Source organism: Sphaeramia orbicularis, chromosome 5 (genome assembly GCF_902148855.1).
Source record: "Sphaeramia orbicularis chromosome 5, fSphaOr1.1, whole genome shotgun sequence".
NCBI lineage: Eukaryota > Metazoa > Chordata > Actinopteri > Kurtiformes > Apogonidae > Sphaeramia > Sphaeramia orbicularis.
In genome coordinates, this window is record NC_043961.1 from 16,885,960 (window position 1) to 16,907,204 (window position 21,245).

Here is a 21,245-nt window from a genome sequence, read left to right on the forward strand (position 1 = left end):
TTGAATTCAGGTTTGGTTTAAATTATTATTTTTATTTCCAAAATGCCTCAGAGATGTTTGTTTATTTTTTTAATCCATGACTATGATTTTAAATGCTCTACCTCAAAATTTCAAAAATATTTTTCAAGTTCTGACTGTAAATAACAATTTTCTACCACAACTAACCATCTACTTTCTGCACATCTCACTGAAGAAGAAAAATCTCCCATTAAACTTTAAGGAAATATTGATGTTTCTAAACTATATGGACATAAATATTGGGACACATGGTGTCTACAGCTGTAAGATGTCCTGTTCATGATGAATTGACATATAGACATTAATATTTCTGATATTTATCCCAATATAAAACTATATTATGATATTTGTCATTGTTGTTTTGTATCCCTGACCCCTGTTAAAAAAGAAACACCTGAATTCAACATGTCCACATACTTTTGTCCACATAGTGGATGACTGAGGCAGTTACACTGTGAGGCTAACCATATGCAAATTCATCTTTAGATGACAACAAAAATCTAACATGAAAACTAAAACAAGATTACTTGTTCAACAAACTTACTACTAAACATTAATATGCAGAGTTTGAGGTGTGTTTTATAGATCAACTCTACATTCATTTTATTTTTTCAATTATACATCGATCACTGATCTACACTGGCACACAATAAAGGCTATTATTTTTAATAACACACATATTAGGTCTAAAAATTACCTTTTTCAACCTAATATTATTATATTTTATATATTATTTTTCTTAATATTATTTTGTTTATGTCTGCTTTAATAGTGAGTTTATGTCCTATTACGTGATGTTATTTTGGATTCATCTGCCATAATAATGATATGAATTATTATTATCATAATAATAATAATAATAATAATAATGATGTTTTCCAGTGATCTTACATTTATCTACATTTGGTGCTTAGTAGGTTTTAATTTACAGTTTTTGTTATTTTATCTCACATATAATACAATGATCTTTGTAGAGTAAAGGAAGAACGAGTTGTTTATTGTCATGATACTGATACAGGTTCTTTCACTCTAAAATATCAAAATACATTACAATAAAACAATATACAATAAAAACAGAACAAAGAAACAAATACGAAATCAGTAAGCAACAGCTGTAGAGGAAGATTAAAAGTGTTATTCACACAATCTGCTAATAAAATTAATTCAATCTATTAAAATATATTTACAAACCTCAACTAAACTTCCAAATGTTTCATATGTAAGAGTTTTATGTGAAGGTTTTCTTTGTGTAAAGTTTTTATGTGAAGTTTGTGTTGGAACCTGTTGGAAGCAGTGAAATTCCCAGACCTTATAACATCTGTAGAAGAAGGCGTTGAAAGGTTTCATGGAACCTCAAAACTATTTCAGAATGAGGCTGAATTAGGAGCCTCATCACCAGTGGGACGTAGATAACACAGTTTCCAGCTCTGAATCTGAAAGCCTGGAGGTGTATATAAGCAGACAAACCTACATCTGCAATGTAGCATCTCCATCTTTATTGTATTAACCTCCGTGTTTTAACATAAACGTCACTCCATATGAACGCACTTTTTACCATTTCCCATTTCATGGATTTTCTTCAAGAAATTTTTGTGAAAACTCATGAGTAAATTCATTAACCTCCCAAAATACAGGGGTTTTCAAAAGGAATGAACCAATTTCATTACGCAATACTTTAATAAGGAAAAGCAATAGAAAACTCCAGCCTAGTCACAAGTATTCTACTCACAATCAACTTTTATTTCCTATCTAACAAGTGTTCAATGTGGCCACCACCTGCCACACAGACAACATCAATGCGATAATTCCTCCTAGACACGTATCAGCATATCACGATCCACTGAGTTGATCACTGTTGATATTCGATGTTGAAGGTCATCGAGGTTAGTGGGTAGCGGTGATAAACGCGATCTTTTACATAACCCCACAAGAAAAAAAATCTCACACGGTGAGGTCTGGGGATCTCGCAGGCCAAGCACAAAGACCAAGGTCTTGGGCCCTCTTCCGACCAATCCATCGTTGTGGCACTTTTTCATTTAAAAAAGTTCAAACTTAGAAAACTCCTCTTTCAAATGGTCACTGACTCATTCATTCCATGACGATGTTTGAGAACTGAAGCAATGCGTCATGAAATTGGTTCATTCTTTTTGAATAACTCTGTATATGTAGGTGGTTCATCCACAGCTGTCAGACTGGACAAAACAACAGTGGAACCCTGTCCTATTAGTGTCTCATACTGACATACTGCAGTTCCACTCTGTAGTAAATCTATATAGTCATAGAGTTTTTATCACTTAATAGGATTATTATTATTATTATTTTATATTGTTTGTTTTTTGTACGATCTTTAGGCTGCACTTTTTTTCTTGTACTTAATTCTCATTGAACACTTTCTAAAAAAATAATAACAAAATTCTATGAAAAGGTGACATTTTCATCCCTGAAGCTAAATCCAGGGTTTCTACAGGTTTCTACAAGTTAAATTTAAGACTTTTTAAGCCTACTTAGACCAGAATTTAATGCCTATTTCACAGCCATACTGGCGAAAATTTGTGACTCCTAGAATTTAGGAAAATGTATTATTTGTATTTATTTAGAGAGGTTGAATATTACATACATACTGTAAACAGAACTGAATGTTCTGTGATCGTTTGTCACCAGGGGCTGCAAAGTTAGCAATAATTGGTTCCTAATTTCAATATAAATTGTCGGGTTGGAATGAGTGGAACTGAGTAGAATAACGTTCCCTTCTTTCTAGTTTGGACATTTAACAGACACAAACACAGTACAGCCGACAAGTTTATGGCAACAAAACTTAAGACCTAGCATATCAAATTTAATACCGATTAAAGACTTTTTAAAATATTAAATACAGATTTGTAAATTCAAGACTTTTAAGACTTTTTAAGACCCAGCAGGAACCCTGCACATCAAGCATGATCTGAACATTTATATTTTTATGAAGAACTAAATAACTCCATTAATATGTTTAAGGTTTTTCAAGATCTCATGAACATTTACAGAACTTTTCATGACTTATTTAAAAAAAATCCATGACTTGAACTTGTTGTCTGTAAAGACCCATGAATGTGTGGATATGTTAAATACCTATATTTATTGATTAAATCTGTGTTTTTTGTTGGATTTCTGCCTGAGCCTGAACCCACCTTCACCAGGACGTAGTCTCCAGCGTGGACTGGTTCATCGTTGAACCCAGATCCGACAGCGACATCCTCTTTAGGGAAAATCACTTTCATATTCCCATCAGTTCTCCCACACAGGTCGTTGGCAGATCTTTTACTTTCCTGTGTGAAAACGAAGCAGACGTCAGCAGTGTTGCATCCTACCGGGTTACGGTAACACGGTACAGTTTTACCCAGGACGAGCCATATTTCACATGATCTATTCCATTTTTTTGTACTTTTATGAAAACTGAACATAGGCTGGTCTGTAGTACCAAAAAATTGGAATATTCTGCATCTTCTATTTGTATTACATATAAAAATCATCATCTTTAAGGAACATGAAGATGTCTGAGGAGACGACAACTGTATATCTACAGCATATTACATTAATATTTAGCAATATCTTTTATTGTGTCTGGAAGTGTTTTAGACCTTTGAGTTCGGTTTAAGAATAATTAACCCTTCGATGCCTGATTGTCTGGACCCTCCACTCTTCCATAAATGGGTCAAAACAACCCGTGTTAAAATCAATGTGTTGTTATGCCATGTTTGTCATTTTGTCATGTTAAAAATAATCATTTGTATTATATTTTGTGCTTTGATTGAATTTTTTTTTTTTTTTAATTTTTGAAAACTCCAAAATGTTTTTTTTTTATTTTTTTAAACCTTTGTGTTTGACACTTGCAGGTGAAGGTGTAAACCATCAGGTCCAGGGTGTCTACACCTCCTTTGGTTTTGCTGTAGAATGAATGAATGAATGAATGGTTCAGATGTAATTCCATTGTAAATGAATGCAGGTCATTTTGGCCCACCTATGGAAGCTTGGGGTAGTACTACAAAAACTACAATTACATAAAATCTATAAAAGGTAAGTTAAACATTTTAATGGTATGATCTTAATATGTTTTTTAGGAATACTTGAAATATGAAAAAAACCCTTTTCATTACAAAGATAGTGCAAGAAAACAACCTCACCGGGTCATTTTGACCCACTTATGCATTTAAGGGTTAAAGCCTTCATTTCACATATAAGACTCATTATGACTTTGTGAGGTAACAATGACTTTTGCCCGCCGAAGTCTACATCATCCTCACACCAAAGGAGCATTTGAACCAAATGTGAAAGTATCTCATCCAACTATTCCTCAGATACAGTATGCAGTTTCTGACAGGCAGTAAGACAGACAGACAGAAACCCTGAATCATAGTGTGTGTGAACACTCACCCCCTCCACCAGGACCAGCTGTGTGCTGCCAACCAGAGCAGCGTTGACCCTCGTTGCTTCTTCTCTGAAAACACTAATACACTCAGCGAGTCTGCGCTGCTTCACCTCCGCCGGCACGTCGTCCTGAAGCCGATGGAAGGCGTGGGTTTTCTACAGATGAGGATCATAAGGGGGGGTCATATTTAGACTGATATAAACTAATTAAACTGGTACTGTGAGGTTCCAGCGTGTTTATGTGCATAATTCACCTTTCTCATACTGTAGGCAAACAGGAAGCCGATGTTGTATCCCACTGCTCTGATCAGAGACAGCGTCTCCTGGTGGTCGTCCTCAGTTTCACCACAGAATCCTGAGATGAAGTCACTGCTGAGACTCACCCCTAACACACACCATACACTGTTAAACACACATTCTGAACATAATGAACCAGTCTTTCCTCTTATTTCTGTTCACTAATAATATTTGAGTTGATAGTCATAAAACTATTTGACATTCATCCTTTTCATGGAGGAGTTTGACAAGAATCAGAAACCTTTACTGTCAAGGGCAGGGTTTTCTTTACTGGTATAGACAAAGACAAGTTACTTTACTCGGAACCAGAATAATGGTTAATCCCCAGTTTACCTCTTTCATAAGTTTCATTTTTGTATTTTAAGGTTCTAGCTCTTTCAAACTTTAGTGACACATTTGTTAAGTACAATGGTCCAAATGATGCGTGAAACTATACATTTCTTTTTGGGAAAATGCTAAAATTTCAGCCAAAACCTGAGAAAAAAGGCTGGAACCCAGACAGTACCTAATCCTCTTATAACCAAAGGAAAACCCTGCAAGGAGCCTCGTTTGTTTGGAAAGTTTTAAAAAAATCTTTCTGGAGCCACAGGAAATATTTTAGCATTTTCAAAGCATTCTCTACAGTTCATTTAGTCTAATTTATCCGACATCAGCATTGTTCTTATTTCCTGTTTTTAACCACAAGGTGCTCCCTACAGTTGCTCTGTTTTTGCTCTCTTGTTTTTATCTGGAACTTTATATTTCCATAATATTCCTAGAATTATTCAAAGTTTTAGTGTATTTGGAAAATTATCATTGCTATGGTCTTCATTTCGCCTGTTTATGTAAAAGAAATTAAAAGCACTTATGTCGTTAAATAAACAGTAAATAAGATGGGCTGTAATGAAGCATTTGATTCACATTATATTTATATTCATTCATTTTCTGAACCTGCTTTATCCTCACTAGGGTCACGGGGGTCGCTTGGACCCTATCCCAGCTACATAGGGGCGAAGGCGGGGTACACCCTGGACAAGTTGCCAGTTCATCGCAGGGCTGACATAGAGAGACAAACAATCACTCTCACATTCACACCTATGGGCAATTTAGATTAACCAATTAACCTATTAGTGCATGTCTTTGGATGGTGGGAGGAAGCCAGAGTACCCGGAGAGAACCCACACAGACACGGGGAGAACATGCAAACTCCACACAGAAAGAATTTTATATTATATTATATTAGATTAGATTAGATTACATTAGATTACATTAGATTACATTAGATTAGATTAGATAGAACTATTGACCCTTTGGGCAGAATCCTCATGAAATTAAGGTTCCAGTAGCAGCACAGAATGTACACATATAAGAAATATTATCGTGAAGAGTAATAATAAATAACAATAAAGAAAAGTAGATAGATAGATAGATAGATAGATAGATAGATAGATAGATAGATAGATAGATAGATAGATAGATAGATAGATAGATAGATAGATAGATAGATAGATAGATAGATAGATAGATTTCAATAGTGACTGAATAGAATAGAATAGAATAGAATAAGTTGCATTGCTCTGGTGGAGTTTAACTAATGATTAGCAGGTGATTAAATAAAAGTCCATTTTGTTGTCTGACCTGGGATGATTTTCTTGATGTTCTCCACCAGGTCCAGGTAGGCCTCTCGTGTGTAGCTGTAGATTTTTGAAAAAAATACTTTACTTTATAGACATTAAAGAGAATAACTAATAGAACTGATTCATAAATTTATGATAAATAAATATAATGCAAATCTCTTACCCACGACGCATTGCTTTTAAAACCTCATTACTCCCACTCTGAGCTGGAAGATGGATCTGCTTACAGATATTTCTTCGCTCTGCGATCAGATGCAAAACCTATAAACAAGGAAATCAGGACAGCAATTATGTAGAGACCAACAAAATATAAAAAGGACAGAAGTAAGTTATTTTATCTGCGAAAAACTCAAGCTGATTACTCTTCTCTGAAGCTCCACTGTAAATATTTCTCCCTCTGAGCTACATTTCACCATTAGTTTGTGTGACACTTCAGCATTTACCTATTTTTTCTGAGGATGATTTGCAAAATATAGTCATGTAAATAGAAGCTGAAGTCAAATACATTAACAATTTGTTAGACTAAGAATCTTTTATATTCAAATTTTAATTTGAACTACTTTTCTTCTCGCAACAATTTACTGATTCTGTGCTGGATTCATTTTTCTATATATAACTGGATTCATTTGTTTCTATATATATCTAAAAGTTATTTTCTCATGTAGTTAAAAAAACAACTGTACTCTGCTTTTGCTTTTATGTGACAATATTAACAGTCATCACAGAATTCATGAAGACACTACATTACTGCTTCATTTCATTTTTCACTGGATGATATTGTGTTCAATGGTTTTATTTCAGTTACTCGGACGATGGTGAAGTCAAAGTTTTCAATCTCTGCTTAGAATCTACACAACAATGAGGAAATTCAGCTGATAAACACGTAAAGCCTAATATTACCTCAAGTGGGCTGAACTGGTAAAATAAAAGAAAAACAGCCTATAAATATTGACAATTCCAATTTTTTCTCTTTGATTTAGTGCAAAAAAGTTAAATTAAATTGTGAAAATGTTAAAATGTCTACATTTACAGATATTCCTTTCGCAAAAAATTTTGAATAACATGAACAACCAGAAATTTCTTAAGAAAAACAAGTGTAATTTTAACATTATGTCTTAACTTATCACTTATACATGTACATTACAATTAACAGATGACAGTGGATCTACAAATATATAAAACATTTATTAACAGGCAGAATATTGTTAAAATGTTGGTTTGGAATTTATAGTTGTCATTATTTTTAGATTATTCTGATATTATTTTACTGGTCCGACCCACTTGAGATCAACTTGGGTGAAAATGAGTTTGGCACCCTTGACTGTTAATGTTTTCGGTGCAAATTTTGCACTTTGTAAATTCATTCCACAGGCCGAATTGGAATCAGTGGCGGGCTGGTTTTGGCCCACGGGCCGTATATGATTCCCCTGAACTAAAGGAATATTTGATACAGCATTATGGTTTTCATGACATGACATGTGAAATCCTCAGTCAAACTGTCATCGTGCAGAGCCCTGAGAATCCACAGCTATGACCACATGAGCAGGAAGAAAAACTGGCTAAACCGTGTCTGCTTTACCTGGTCTGGGAAGTCCTTGGGGTGTGGAGAGGTGAATCTGATCCTCATGTCAGGATCGATGAGGGACACTCGGTCCAGCAGGTCTGAGAAGCGCAGACCGCCCTGTTTGGTTTTGTAAACGGTCTTAAATCCGCGGCTGAGCTGGGTCTGATCTGAGCCAGAGAACTGCTCCTCTGACGTGTCCCTGTAGCTGTTGACGTTCTGACCCAGTAACGTCACCTCCTTCACGCCCTAAACAAACACAACCGTACACCCCTGTAAGACTACTGTCAGGCATTAACCCTTTAACTCCCAAGACATTATTTCAATGAAGCTGGCTGCTGTGAATTTACATAATTTTGTCATATTAAAAATAATCATTTGCATTTTATTTTGGTCCACAAAAGAATGATTTCATGTTTGAAATATTTTTTAGTTTTCTTTTTTTTAACATTGTTAACCATTTTAAAACTTTTTTTAAAAAATTTTGAAAATTTGAAAAGCAAAGTATATATAGTATATAACAGCAATGGAACAATGTCAACATTCATTTAGTGAGTGAGTCTTTGGTTTTGCTGATGAATCAATCAAAGGTTCAAATGTAATTCCATTGTAAATTAATGTGGGTCATTTTGACCCATCTATGGAAGTTTGGGGTAGTAATACAAAAACTACATAAAATCTATAAAAGGTAAGTTAAAATTTTAAATAGCATGATGTCAGTACCATGTTTTTTGAGGAATACCTGGAATATGAAATAATAACAACTTGTCATTACAAAGATATTACAAGAACACAACCTCACCAAGTCATTTTGAGCCTCTTATGCATCTAAAGGTTAATCTGTGTTCTATCTTCACATTCTAATTTAAAAGTACTGACTTTAGGGATGAGGTCAACACCCACCTGGTCTGAAAGCATCTGGACTTCCTCCAGAATGGAGCTGAGCGGTCGACTCCTCTCTCTCCCTCTGGTGAAGGGAACGATGCAGTAACTGCACATGTTGTCACAGCCTCGCATGATGGAGCTGTTGACAGACGTGGAAAAGGTATTCAGTCATGCAGAAATACTCAATTACAAGTAAAAGAGCAGCACAAAAAAATCCTACTTAAGCAAAAGTATCAGCACCTGCTCTTCATTGGAAACAGAGGATGATATTACAATAAAGGGTAATGTATGAATAAAGAAAGATGAGATGTACAGAAGAACTGGAAGTCTAAAATATCAAGTGCATCTTTATGACAAATATTTCTAGGTCTTCCTTCAAAGACCTGATTCTCACTGAAAAATGCAAAATGCAGAGGATAATATTGTGATAATAATATTGCTAAAGTTGGACTTTTTTTCTTACAAAATGTCAGTATTTTCAGCTTATCCACTTTTTTTTTTTTTTTGGATAGTTTGTAAATGTAAACATTTTCATTATTTAATGTTATTTTTTTTACACTAAAACAGAGCAAAATTTGGAGTTGTCATTATTATTTAACACTGTATATTGTAATGTTTATTCATCTGTATATAATAATCCATATAGTATATTTATAGCACCCTAAAAATCTAGGATATATTTATGTATATACTATATATGTACTGATTGCACTTGTGGTTAAATGCAAAACTGCATTTCATTGTCTTATAATTGTACAAGTGTAATGACAATAAAGTTTAATACAATCTAATCTAATCAATATCATCACAGTATTGTATCAGTATTTTTTGTTTACTTCACCAACAGACATCCTATATTTATGTCAAATCTGTTCTTAGGAGTTCTTTTTATAAAGCCTAAAAGGTTTCTTTGTCAGTGTTCAGTGGCTCTTTGTGAAGTTTAATATATTTGTAGGAATAAATATTTGCTCTGCTTAGACTGTACTGGTGACGTAACATGAACGGAAAAGACAATAAATCAACTAAAATAGGTTTGAACATTGGATCCACACCCACACAAAGGCGCTGTATCCCTGAGGTGAATGGTGGACGGGCATGACGTCCGCGTACGTCTCCTCCAGCGACAGCAGCACGTTACTGGCCTGTTGACCTCCATCAGCGACCATCAGAAGGCGAGGGAGGTCCCGGTAAGCATCCGGACCAGCCAGGACATCCACCAGCTTCTCGCGCTCCAAAAGCTCCGCCTTCAGCCGCTCGGCCATGCAACCTGGACACACACCAGATCAGAAGCTCAGTTCAGAACTGAATAAGTGTCTTGGATGAGAGATGAAACATTTTCAAAAGAGCAAAACCAGCTCAATTAAACCTAGAAGAACCACCAAGAAGAACGACGACCTGGGCAAATGAGAACCTACACAGACACCTACGTCACAGTTAGTAAACCCAGTTGGACTCTACGCAGCAAATACACTTCATTCACTGAAATAGTGTAGTTTGTAAAAACAAAAAACATTGACCAACAAATGCATGTTGTTTTGCAAATATAAAAAAAAACAAAACATGTCTTATAAACAAATGGAACTTCTTCAAAACATATAACTTCACGTGTAAGATGTGCTGTTGATGATTCTGTACAGAAAATATGTTGAATATTTGCCTGATAGTACTGATTAACAAACAGAATACTTTATTAATAACATGGGAAAATTTTGGCATGTTACAGTTGCTCCATTCAAGTGTAATAAGAAGTAGCAGGAAAGAAATTATCAATACAGCTAAATAAATAAATAAATAAATATTAAAGCACTCTAATAAACCCGATTACAACAGCAATTTGTACAATAGCACAATATGTACTAGACAATATATAAGAAATATACATAAATAAGTGTGCAAATATTCTAAACAAAACTTACACAAATCATGTGGGACCAGTGTTCCGCAATTCTACAATAAATGCTTTTTATTCTTCATTTTCAAAATATACCTATCAAACAAATGGTGTTTCTGGTGTTTGTGGGATATATTTTTGTACCTGTAAGACATCTTAAGGCTTTTTCTATTTATAAACCACACTATGTTTGTTGGTGAATTTCACATGTTGGTATTTGTTGAGAAATGGTCTGAATTTAAATACATTTATCAGGCAAAGCGACAGTGTTACAGTGTGTATTTTTGAGATGAAACTTACCTAAAATCCCTATTTTCATGGGGATACGGGTCCTTAAGCGCTTCTTCTTCATAGCTGTGAGTTGTTGTAGTCTATTCCAAATTGTTTGTTCGGCTTTTTCCCTGTTCAGAGGTGGATTTAGGTGTCTACATCAGCTACATGTATGATAACTTTATAATGTCATTTGACCAGGGAAGGAACTTGGATTTATGTCTTTTACCTTATGGAGCAGGTGACCAGGAGGACAACATCTGCCTGTGAGCACAGAAAGTGTAGAGTTAGCTTTTGCATATTCTTTTTGTATATTTTGTTCATGTCAGACGTTCTTGTAGTACTTTAGTAGCACATGTGTATTAATATTTTATTCTGAAGCCGTTGCACAGTCCTACTTTTCCTTAATACTCTGTGAGATATATTTTAATCTATTTCAATTTTTTTTCTTAGACATTCCCTTTTGCACCAAGTGTTTTGCTGCTAAATTGACCTGAGCTGCTAAACTGATTTTCATTGTTCCTGTGACAATGACAATAAAGATCTATTCAATTCAATTCTATTCAATTCTATTCTATTCTTTTCTAAGTTGTTAGACTTCTGTAAACTGTACTCATATGCATAATAAATGATTAGGATTATGTCTGTACCTCTTTTAAGTTGCCTGTGCGTTGGTATCCTTTCTTCTGTAATATGGACCAGGCTATTTCTGTGTCGTTCACATTCATTTGACATCCGTAGGTTTCAAAATACACTGCAAGAAACAAACACCAAGTCTCTACCATCCTCAGTTGACTTAGTTACTGACTTCCATCTCTTAATATTCATACTGACCTTTCCTTGAACTCCCCATCTCCGAGGTTTCAGACAGATAGCTGCTTTTATCAGAGAACATCTCACCATCTTCAGCAGCAGAAGTTTGATGAGCTGAAGCTCCTCTAATAAAGTCCTGAAACCTTGGACCAGAAGATATTTGAATCTTGAACTTCTCTAACGTCGCTTTCCTCTCTGTGGAAATGACACTGTTGTTGTTTGTAGCTAAATTAGAGCAGTGTCTGGTACATCTGAGAGGTGTCCACAGTTTAGGAACACAAAAAAAAGCTCTGACAGTCCTGAGGTGTTCCATGTTTCACCTGCTAGCTAGTAGCTAACCACGTTAGCTTAGTGAATGCTGTTTGTTTATATTGTAGCTAGCATCCCGGCGCTGCTAACATTTCCCCTACTTTTTCTCATATATTTTAATTAAATGTGTTACTATACGAGTAGCTACTCACTACGATGGCCAAATGTCATTCAAGTACTTGTCATGTGGAAACAAGAACCAAAGCTTTCTTAAAACTCAAAGATGAATTCTCATGTAACTGTTGCAGAACCGTACGTTTGCGTCACCGCCATCTTGGACCGGTCAAAATATAGACAAGTGAACGGGTTTCTCAACCAGTTTAAAAGAGATAAATATTCAATGAGAATAAATAATCTATGCTAGAATAAAATGTTTGAGAAAATATATCTCAAGCAAATATTGGAATTAGATCGGGAATATAAACGTAATAATGGTTTTAATCAAGTAAAAACCGCAACTCCCTGTTTCCCTCTGTGTTTATAGATTAGTTTTGACCGGTCCAAGATGGCGGAAGCGTTCACTTATCACAACAGCTTGAAGCGACAACAGAAACCCCCCAAAACAAACATGTTGTGCTTAGCGAGCATAGCACAGGATATTTTCCTCAAGTATATACTTAAATTCGTTGTCATAAATAGTTAAATATGACAGAAGACTGCATTATTTACCTGTAAAATACATGAAACGCCCGTAAAAATAGATGATTTTTCGTTTGGTAATTTGGAGATGTCAGGAATTATTTTAATATGTTGACGATACTTTAACATTTTGCCTAAAAGTTTGCGTGGCTCAACGGTCTACACAAAACCGGAAATACAAAACAGATACTTCTCTTGTATTTTGATGGTCCGTCAGCTAAATATGTCCCCCTTGCGTACCTTCAACTTTAAAGTTCGTCTGCAAAACGTACCAGATATAAAGGTTCCGGGAGATGCCAAAATCTTTTTAATGAGTAAATCGTCTGTTAATTGCTGAACACTTATGGTAAATAAAGTTACAGATTTTTAAAATAAATCTGAGTAGTAGCTCCTGCAGTGAAATACTGCTCTTGTGTCCTTTGTTAAATCGAAGGAATAAATATACTGTATGAATGCGTCCTACTACTTCTATTTATTTAAGCGTGTATATATGCCAACCCTTATGCTCCATTCTTGTTGGAAAATGTGGGAGTACATTGTTGTTTTATTTTACCTCGTGAGCACTTGTATTATACAGACATTTGACATTTCATTTGGTTTTTACCACTAGCTTCTACTTGAGTGTGAAGGACGTCATAGAGTGAGATACAGTGTGTTGTTAAATACATTATTGTAGCTGTATTATTATTGTTTTTTATTTATTTTATTTACCTTTATTTTACCAGGTAGGTCAAATACAAACCAGTTCACATTTACAATGACGACCTGGCCAAGAGGCAGCGAAACAGACAGATAAAACAGAAAAAAAAGATGAAAATTACAAAATCACATTACAAGCCATAATAGTACTAAAAGAGAATATTATTTACAATATATACAGTGACATTTTTTAAAAGGAGTAATTATTAGCAGTAAGAATATAATAACAGATAATGCAATTTAAAATGTCATACCAGTACTAAAAGAAACAGATACATTATTGTAGATTTAATTATTTGTGGTTATTTTTGTATTTGTTATAGTACACTGATATTAAATGTTTCTTAAAATGTGAAATACTGAACACTTTGGACCACATCCCTCTAAATATATAGAAATATGTGGGGGGGGGGGGGATGTATGTATCGTTCCTTGCTCTGCCTGGTTGTCTGTATTTTTATGGTTTGTTTTGTTTTTAAGATATTTATCTCTATTCTGCTTATATGTATTTTTTTAGTTTCTCTTTGTTACCTTATGTAGCAACATTTTTTCATTCTTTTGGGCTGAATTCTGCCATTAACCTTTATATTTCTAAGTCCCAGCTTCTTAGTTTTGAATATTATCCTTGTGCTGAATGAAGAAAAAACACATGTGAACACTCTTAGACTAACTTGATGATGATGATAATTTAGGATTAAAAGACAGACTGGGGGACAAAAAGGGAAAAGAGGAAGCCACAGCTCAGCTCAGTGAGAGAGGGAGAGTGTGGTCATGTGTGCTGTGGGAGTGACAGGGAGCTCCAGGTTGGGTATAAACTGACCATGGGCGAGGGGGAAGCCAACAGCCGTCCTCCAGGTCTGAAGAGTTTTTCACAGCCGTGAGAGATGACGAGAGCGGAGAACACAGAGTAACCACCAGGACTCCAGGAAGATCCCACTCATCTTACAACAGCTATAGGTGCCAACACTAATAAAATACAGGATTGGACTATTTTGAACACATTTGGTCAAGATATTCTGTGTTTTTTTTCCCCCTCTCATCATAGAATATATTCCAACCTGCTGCAAGTCCAGCGCCAAGAGCAGAGGGGTGAGGCTGGTTGAAGGGAAAACTGTGGTTTCAGCTGTTTTTCTAATGTAATTTCTACTCCTGTCATTTATTCCAGCTGTCTCTTCTTCTTCTTCTTCTTCTCTGGACTGCCCGGCTGTGATGATGGGAAAGGCTGCACTGCTGCTGCTGCTCTGCTGCCTGTTTATGTCTTTATCAGGATCACCGCTTTATCCATCCATTAGGTGAGTCGTGGCTGAAAATGATGCTTTTTAAAGTTATATGTGGTGTTAATGGGTGGTTAAGTCAAGATTTCAGTTTTTTAGTTGAGTAGAAATACAGGGGAAGGTGACTGAACTATTATTCATGTCTAAAAGCCTCATTTTGCTTAAATACAACCTGACACGAACAAGTGTAATAAGACACAACATCCATTATATGGACAAAAGTATGTGGACACGTTGAATTTAGGTGTTTCTTTTCTAACAGTAAAACAATAATGACAAATGTCATAGTATAGTTTTATATTGGGATAAATATCATTGCATTGGTTAGTTTGGTTTAAATTGTTAAATTTGCTTCCAAAATGTCTCAGAGACGGTTTTTACTTAATTTTCTCTTAACATTGATTTTTGTTTTTCATCCATGACCATGATTTTAAATGTTCTACCTCTAAATTTCTAAAATATTTTTCATGCTCTGACTGTAAATAATAATCTTCTACCACAACTAACCATGTACTTTCTTCAAATCTTACTGAGGAAGAAAAATCTACCATTAAACTCTACAAATCTCCAATTGTTAATAGTTTCTGATATTTTTTTTTCCAACTGTTAAATGCAATATAATGGCTAATAAACAGCTACTGAGATGAAACAACAAGCAATGAGATAAAGGGATAAATGTACCTTTAATAAATGTTATTCTTGACAAGTTTTTAACATGGATTGAAACCTAGTGAAAATAAACAATATGGACAATATTATATGAACGATATGGACAATATTACTTAATATTTAAGGAAATATTGATGTTTTTATCTCAAATCATCATGAACAGGACATCTTACAGCTGTAGACATGATGTGTCCCAATACTTTTGTCCATATAGTTTATAAACATGGCATGGTAGATGGTAGAACATTTAAAATCATAGTCATGTATTTAAAAAAAAAAAAAATATTGGGAGAAATTAAGTCAAAACAGTCTCTGAGGCATTTTGAAGTGAATATAATAATTTAAACCAAACTAAACAATGCAATGATATTTATCCCAGTATAAAACTATATTCTGACATTTCTCATTATCGTTTTGTATCCCAGACCCCTGTTAGAAAAGAAACACCTGAATTCAACATGTCCACATACTTTTGTCCATATAGTGTAGAACTGAGGGATGACATCTGAGTCCTAATGTTGAGGCTCAGAGTAGATCTGTGCATCGTGTCTGACATTTTTACTGTTTGCTTTGCAGTTTTATGCTAAACAGGGTCAAGATGTTGGTGTTATTCACCGTTTTTCAATTAGACCACACTTAACCAGAGCGTGCAGGTTCAAAAGCAGCAGAATGTGTGTTTTAATTAAAGGCTGGAGCTTTAAGCAGAAGAACCAGGAGGGTTTTTTAGTTTAGAATATTCTAGGGTCATATTTATGAGTACAAGGAGATTCAGTGGCTTTGGATTTCATTCATACGATGTCCGGCAGTGATTTGGTTCATTGAGATATTGTTCAGGTTCGGCCAGAGGGATACGTCCATCCTGATGACGTCTTCCATACAGAATCCATCTGAGCAGACAAAAGACACCAGCCCCCACATGGAACCAGCAGAGTTACGGTCAGACCACTGAAACATTTCACATCAATTACAAACACATGCAGACTATTTAACCTGTGGAAAACAGCTTCACTGACACAGGTTTCATTTAAGGACCTTTTACATAAATCACACTGGATCAACACAAAAGGATTTACTTTTACCTCCACTGTACTGGAATAAAAACAGATAAGATAAGATAAGATAAGATAAGATAAGATAAGATAAGATAAGATAAGATAAGATAAGATAAGATAAGATAAGATAAGATAAGATAAGATAAGGTAAGACAAGGTAAGGTAAGGTAAGGTAAGGTAAGGTAAGGTAGGGTAAAGTAAGTCAAGATAAGATAAGATAAGATAAGATAAGATAAGATAAGATAAGATAAGATAAGATAAGATAAGAAGATAAGGTAAGGTAACGTAAGGTAAGGTAAAGTAAGTCAAGATAAGATAAGATGAGATGAGATAAGATAAGGTAAGATAGGAAGATAAGGTAAGGTAAGGTAACGTAAGGTAAGGTAAGGTAAGGTAAAGTAAATTAAGATAAGATAAGATAAGATAAGATAAGATAAGATAAGATAAGATAAGATAAGATAAGATAAGATAAGAAGATAAGGTAAGGTAAGGTAAGGTAAGGTAACATAAGTAAGGTAAGGTAAAGTAAGTTAAGTTAAAATAAGATAAGATAAGATAAGATAAGATAAGATAAGATAAGATAAGATAAGATAAGATAAGATAAGATAAGATAAGATAAGGTTTATGAGTCCTTTAGGTCTTTCTTTTAATATTCACTTTTGATATTAATATTTCAAAAAGCTGTCTAATTCACTTATGTTGCTTGTTGCAGTATTGTGACTTTGGCGTCTAAAGGGTTAACGATCAACTTCAAGAATCTGCTGCTAAACTGATTTTCATTGTTCCGGTAACAGTGTTAATAAAGATCTATTTTGTTCCAGTCAGACCAGTAAAATACTTTCATAATAATCTTTAAATAATGAGGAATTTTTAAAATATTCACATTTACCACCTATCCTTTCACAAAAAATGTGAATAACCTGAACAAATATGAACAACATGGAATGTCTAAAGAAAATTAAGGGTAATTTTACCAATATTCTGTCTAAATGTTGCGTGTATTTGTAGATCCACTGTGATCAGTAAGCTGTATGTACATGTGTAAATGATAAACTGAGGCAGAATATTGTTAAAATTGCACTTGTTTTTTCATAAAACATTTCAAGTTGTAAATGGTTGTTCATATTATTTACATTTTTAAAGGAGCTTGCAGATGTAAACATTTTCTTTTACTCTAAAAAATAGAAAAAAAAAGTTTATTTATAGGTTATTATGTTATTATTTTATTGGTCCCACTCACTTTAGATCATATGGGGCTGAATGTGGAATCTGAAGTAAAATCCGTTTGACGCCCCTGCCTTAAATAATCTTTTCTTTGTTCTGTTTTTCCATTGTTTGACTCCAGTTCAGGACGTCACGCCGATGCCATCTTCACTAACAGTTACAGGAAGGTCTTAGGCCAAATCTCTGCCAGGAAGTTCCTCCAGACGATCATGGGCAAACGGCTCGAGTAGGTATTAAAAGAGGAATCACAGCGTTCAAATCTGCGACGCCGTCAGCTTCCAGTGTGACGTGTTGTGTTGTGACGGGATGTACATTTGAGTTCAATAATAAAAACATGAGCCGTGATGGTTTTTCTCTGCAGGGATGAAAGCCAGAGCTACGTGAAGCGTCAGTCGGATATCTACGAAGGGACCTATAAAGAAGACCTCACATCCATCCAGAGCAACCAGAGATACAGAGGAGTGCATGATGGGAAACTGATGAGGCCCAGGTCAATCAAACAATACTGTTAGCCTCATAGCATAATCGCCTAAGTCATACTCTACAGTTGTGGAAAAAATTATTAGACCACCCCTTGTTTACGTCAATTCCTTGTTCATTTTAATGCCTGGTACAACTAAAGGTACATTTGTTTGGATAAACATAATGATAACAACAAAAATAGCTCATAGTAGTTGAATTTCAGAGCTGATATCTATCCATTTTCCATGTTTTCTTAATAATAATCAAAATCACTTCAGTTCTTACATCAATATCTATGGCATTGTACTGACAAAAACAGTGCTTTTAGGTATTCCATGTGTTTTTTTTTCTGTCTGTTTTAGTCACATGATACACACAGGAGTTAGTACTTGATTGCAAAACCATTGTTTTTGATGACTTTTGATGGTCTAATATTTTTTTCTGCGACTGTATATGGACAAAAGTATGTGGACACATTGAATTCAGGTGTTTCTTTTCTAACAGGGGTCTGGGATACAAAACAATAATAATAAATGTCATAATATAGTTTTATATTGGGATAAATATCATTGCATTGGTTAGTTTGGTTTAACCCTTTCATGCATAGTGGTCACTACAGTGGACAGTTATTCTCCAGCTGTTCTCTTGTATATTCATGGGTTTACTTGTTTTAATTCCATGTCCTCCTGAGACCCAGCAATACATTTTTGTCCTCTGTAGGGGACTAAAGTTTGACAGTTTTAATTTTTAAAAAATGCTGTTCATTGCAAAGGACATTCCATTAAAAAAACTAGAAGCACTCGGAGAGCACAGACCTCCGCCAAGGCTGATCAGTGGCCCCCCCCCCCGTGGGCCCCCCCACGCCAAGGAGGTTATGTTTTTGCCAGGGTTTGTTTGTCTGTCTGTCTGTTTGTCTGTTCGTTAGTGTGCAACATAACTCAAAAAGTTATGGACAGATTTTGATGAAATTTTCTGGTCTGCGCCCCCCCCCGTGGGCCCCCCCACCCCCGATCACCACAAAAATTTAATCATTTCTTCCTTATCCCATTTCCAACAAACCCTGAAAATTTCATCAAAATCTGTCCATAACTTTTTGAGTTATGTTACACACTAACGGACAGACAAACAGACAAACAAACAAACCCTGGCAAAAACATAACCTCCTTGGCGGAGGTAATAAATAAATGAAAATAATTTTAAAAATGTATCTGAAAAAACTTGCATTTTGCAGTTTCCAATCAAGATGACTGTTTAATGTAAAAAAGCTAAAGATTTTCACTTTCCTGGGTCTCACGAGGATATCAACCAACACAGTGGACGCTCGTGCATCATCTACACTGATATTCAGAGCATTACTTTAACTTTGCTGTTCTTGATAAACCTGGTCTGCACTAACATGCTTGAGTGTAAATCAACAGCTAATTTTCTCAAGCAAAAAGGTTTTTTTTAAATTTTTTTTTTATGTATTATCTCCATGAAATGAGTAAAAACTAGTATTAGAGTATGATCAAATGTGAGAAAACATCTGATTAGCTGCATTAAAAATGTTTTTATTTCATAGTTTTCACACAGTCTATTACTTTATGATGATGGGTTTTAAATATATGTGTCTTTGCTTCAAAAATTTAACGCATGGTGTCCAGCTGAGTGGACATTTTTGTAACTCCATGAAAAATAGATTCATAAAAAAAATTCAATCGCATTGTTTTTTTTCATGCCTAAATAGGAATAAAAACACTCAGGAAAAAAATCTTGATTAAGGTTCTCATAATTCATGCATGAAAGGGTTAAATTATCTTTGCTTCCAAAATGACTCAGGGATGGTTTTGACTTAATTTCTCTCAACATTGATTTTTTTTTTTCTTTTATCCATGACTATGATCTTAAATGCTCTAACATCTAGCATGCCACGTTTATAAACTATATGGACAAACGTATTGGGACACATCATGTCTACACCTGTACGATGTCCTGTTCATGATGATTTGAGATAAAAACATGACTATGTCCTTAAATATTAAGGAATATTGTCCATATAGTTCATATAATATTGTCCATGGAGTTTATTTTCACAAGGTTTCAATCCATGTTAAAAACGTGTCAAGAATAACATTTATTAAAGGTACACTTATCCCTTTTACTTATTGCTTGTAGTTTCATCTCAGTTAAATTGTTATCTTTGCTTCCAAAATGTCACAGATATAGGTTTTACTTAATTTCTGTCAACATTGATTTTTCTTTATCCATGACTATGATTTTAAATGTTCTATCTCGAAATTTCTAAAATATTTTTCATTCTCTGACTGTAAATCACAATTTTCTACCACAACTAACCATCTATTTTCTTCAAATCTCACTGAGGAAGAAAAATCTCCCATTAAACTTTAAGGAAATATCGATGTTTATAAACTATATGGACATAAATATTGGGACACATCATGTCTACAGCTGATTTGAGATGTAAACATCAATATTAATAACCAATATGATATTTATCCCGACATAAAACTATATTATGGCATTTGTCATTATTGTTTTGTATCCCAGACCTGTTAGAAAAGAAATACCTGAATTCAACGTGTCCACGTACTTTTGTCCATATGTGTATGAGTTAGGTAATTACTAAGCTGTGATAAAGGAGAAAAAAAAAGGTCTGGATTTTTCTCTAAACAAAGTCTCTTTTCTTTACAGACTTCTGAGCTGAGACACAACAACCATCAGATTCGACAATAAAACCATCACAGTTCGTTTTCTTACTCGTCTTTGAAGCCATTCTGTACAGATGAAAATTTAATGTTTTTTTATTCACATTAAAGCTGGAAGAAAACAATCCTGCAATAGAGTGTGTATTATGTTCACTTATATAGAAATACTGGAGAAAAATGTAACCCTTTAAGGACGATTGTGTCTCTGGTGCCACATTTTTGCATCCACCGTCATTTTAATTATTGTAACTCCTGAACCATTTACGCTATTGACAAAATCCAAATGTCACTTTTTAGCTGAGACTGGGGGCTTTTGATTGATATATTACACATTAGGGTACAGGCCTGCATTGGCTGAGGGGGAGCGGTGGAAGTGGGTGGAGCTGAGAGTAGAAGAGTGCAGTCGGTGAGAGAGAGATGGAAGATTTGTATTACTTTTGGTGGTGTTTTAGTGGTG

The 21,245-nt window shown here is 34.7% G+C and overlaps 2 protein-coding genes across 2 annotated transcripts in view; one reads left to right on the forward strand and one right to left on the reverse strand.

Moving 5' to 3' along the window:
- The window catches only part of cdk5rap1 (CDK5 regulatory subunit associated protein 1), a 13,168-nt gene extending 912 nt beyond the window's left edge, over positions 1-12,256 (reverse strand). The window contains exons 1-12 of the mRNA XM_030134251.1: positions 11,777-12,256; positions 11,593-11,696; positions 11,172-11,206; positions 10,973-11,073; positions 9,838-10,048; positions 8,800-8,920; positions 7,915-8,145; positions 6,499-6,596; positions 6,337-6,392; positions 4,677-4,807; positions 4,429-4,578; positions 3,186-3,323 (exon numbers count right to left, since the gene is read on the reverse strand). Coding sequence (XP_029990111.1) covers positions 3,186-3,323; positions 4,429-4,578; positions 4,677-4,807; positions 6,337-6,392; positions 6,499-6,596; positions 7,915-8,145; positions 8,800-8,920; positions 9,838-10,048; positions 10,973-11,073; positions 11,172-11,206; positions 11,593-11,696; positions 11,777-12,068 — 1,668 coding nt within the window. The 5' untranslated portion in view covers positions 12,069-12,256. The remainder of the gene's footprint in view (positions 1-3,185; positions 3,324-4,428; positions 4,579-4,676; positions 4,808-6,336; positions 6,393-6,498; positions 6,597-7,914; positions 8,146-8,799; positions 8,921-9,837; positions 10,049-10,972; positions 11,074-11,171; positions 11,207-11,592; positions 11,697-11,776) is intronic.
- A 1,977-nt stretch (positions 12,257-14,233) lies between these two features.
- On the forward strand, positions 14,234-20,913 carry ghrh (growth hormone releasing hormone). Its single transcript, XM_030134253.1, has 6 exons — positions 14,234-14,359; positions 14,568-14,694; positions 16,180-16,281; positions 17,743-17,847; positions 17,983-18,111; positions 20,775-20,913. Exons 2-6 carry the CDS (start codon positions 14,612-14,614, stop codon positions 20,785-20,787), a joined length of 432 nt encoding a protein of 143 aa, XP_029990113.1. The 5' UTR covers positions 14,234-14,359; positions 14,568-14,611; the 3' UTR covers positions 20,788-20,913.
- The last annotated feature ends 332 nt before the right edge of the window (positions 20,914-21,245 follow it).

What these genes read in the sequence shown, in the direction of transcription:
- ghrh (XM_030134253.1), top strand. Translation starts at nt 14,612, where the DNA reads ATGATGGGAAAGGCTGCACTGCTGCTGCTGCTCTGCTGCCTGTTTATG. An exon ending in CCGCTTTATCCATCCATTAG is followed by an intron (nt 14,695 to 16,179) that starts GTGAGTCGTGGC and finishes GATATTGTTCAG; the next exon opens with GTTCGGCCAGAGGGATACGT. An exon ending in ATGGAACCAGCAGAGTTACG is followed by an intron (nt 16,282 to 17,742) that starts GTCAGACCACTG and finishes GTTTGACTCCAG; the next exon opens with TTCAGGACGTCACGCCGATG.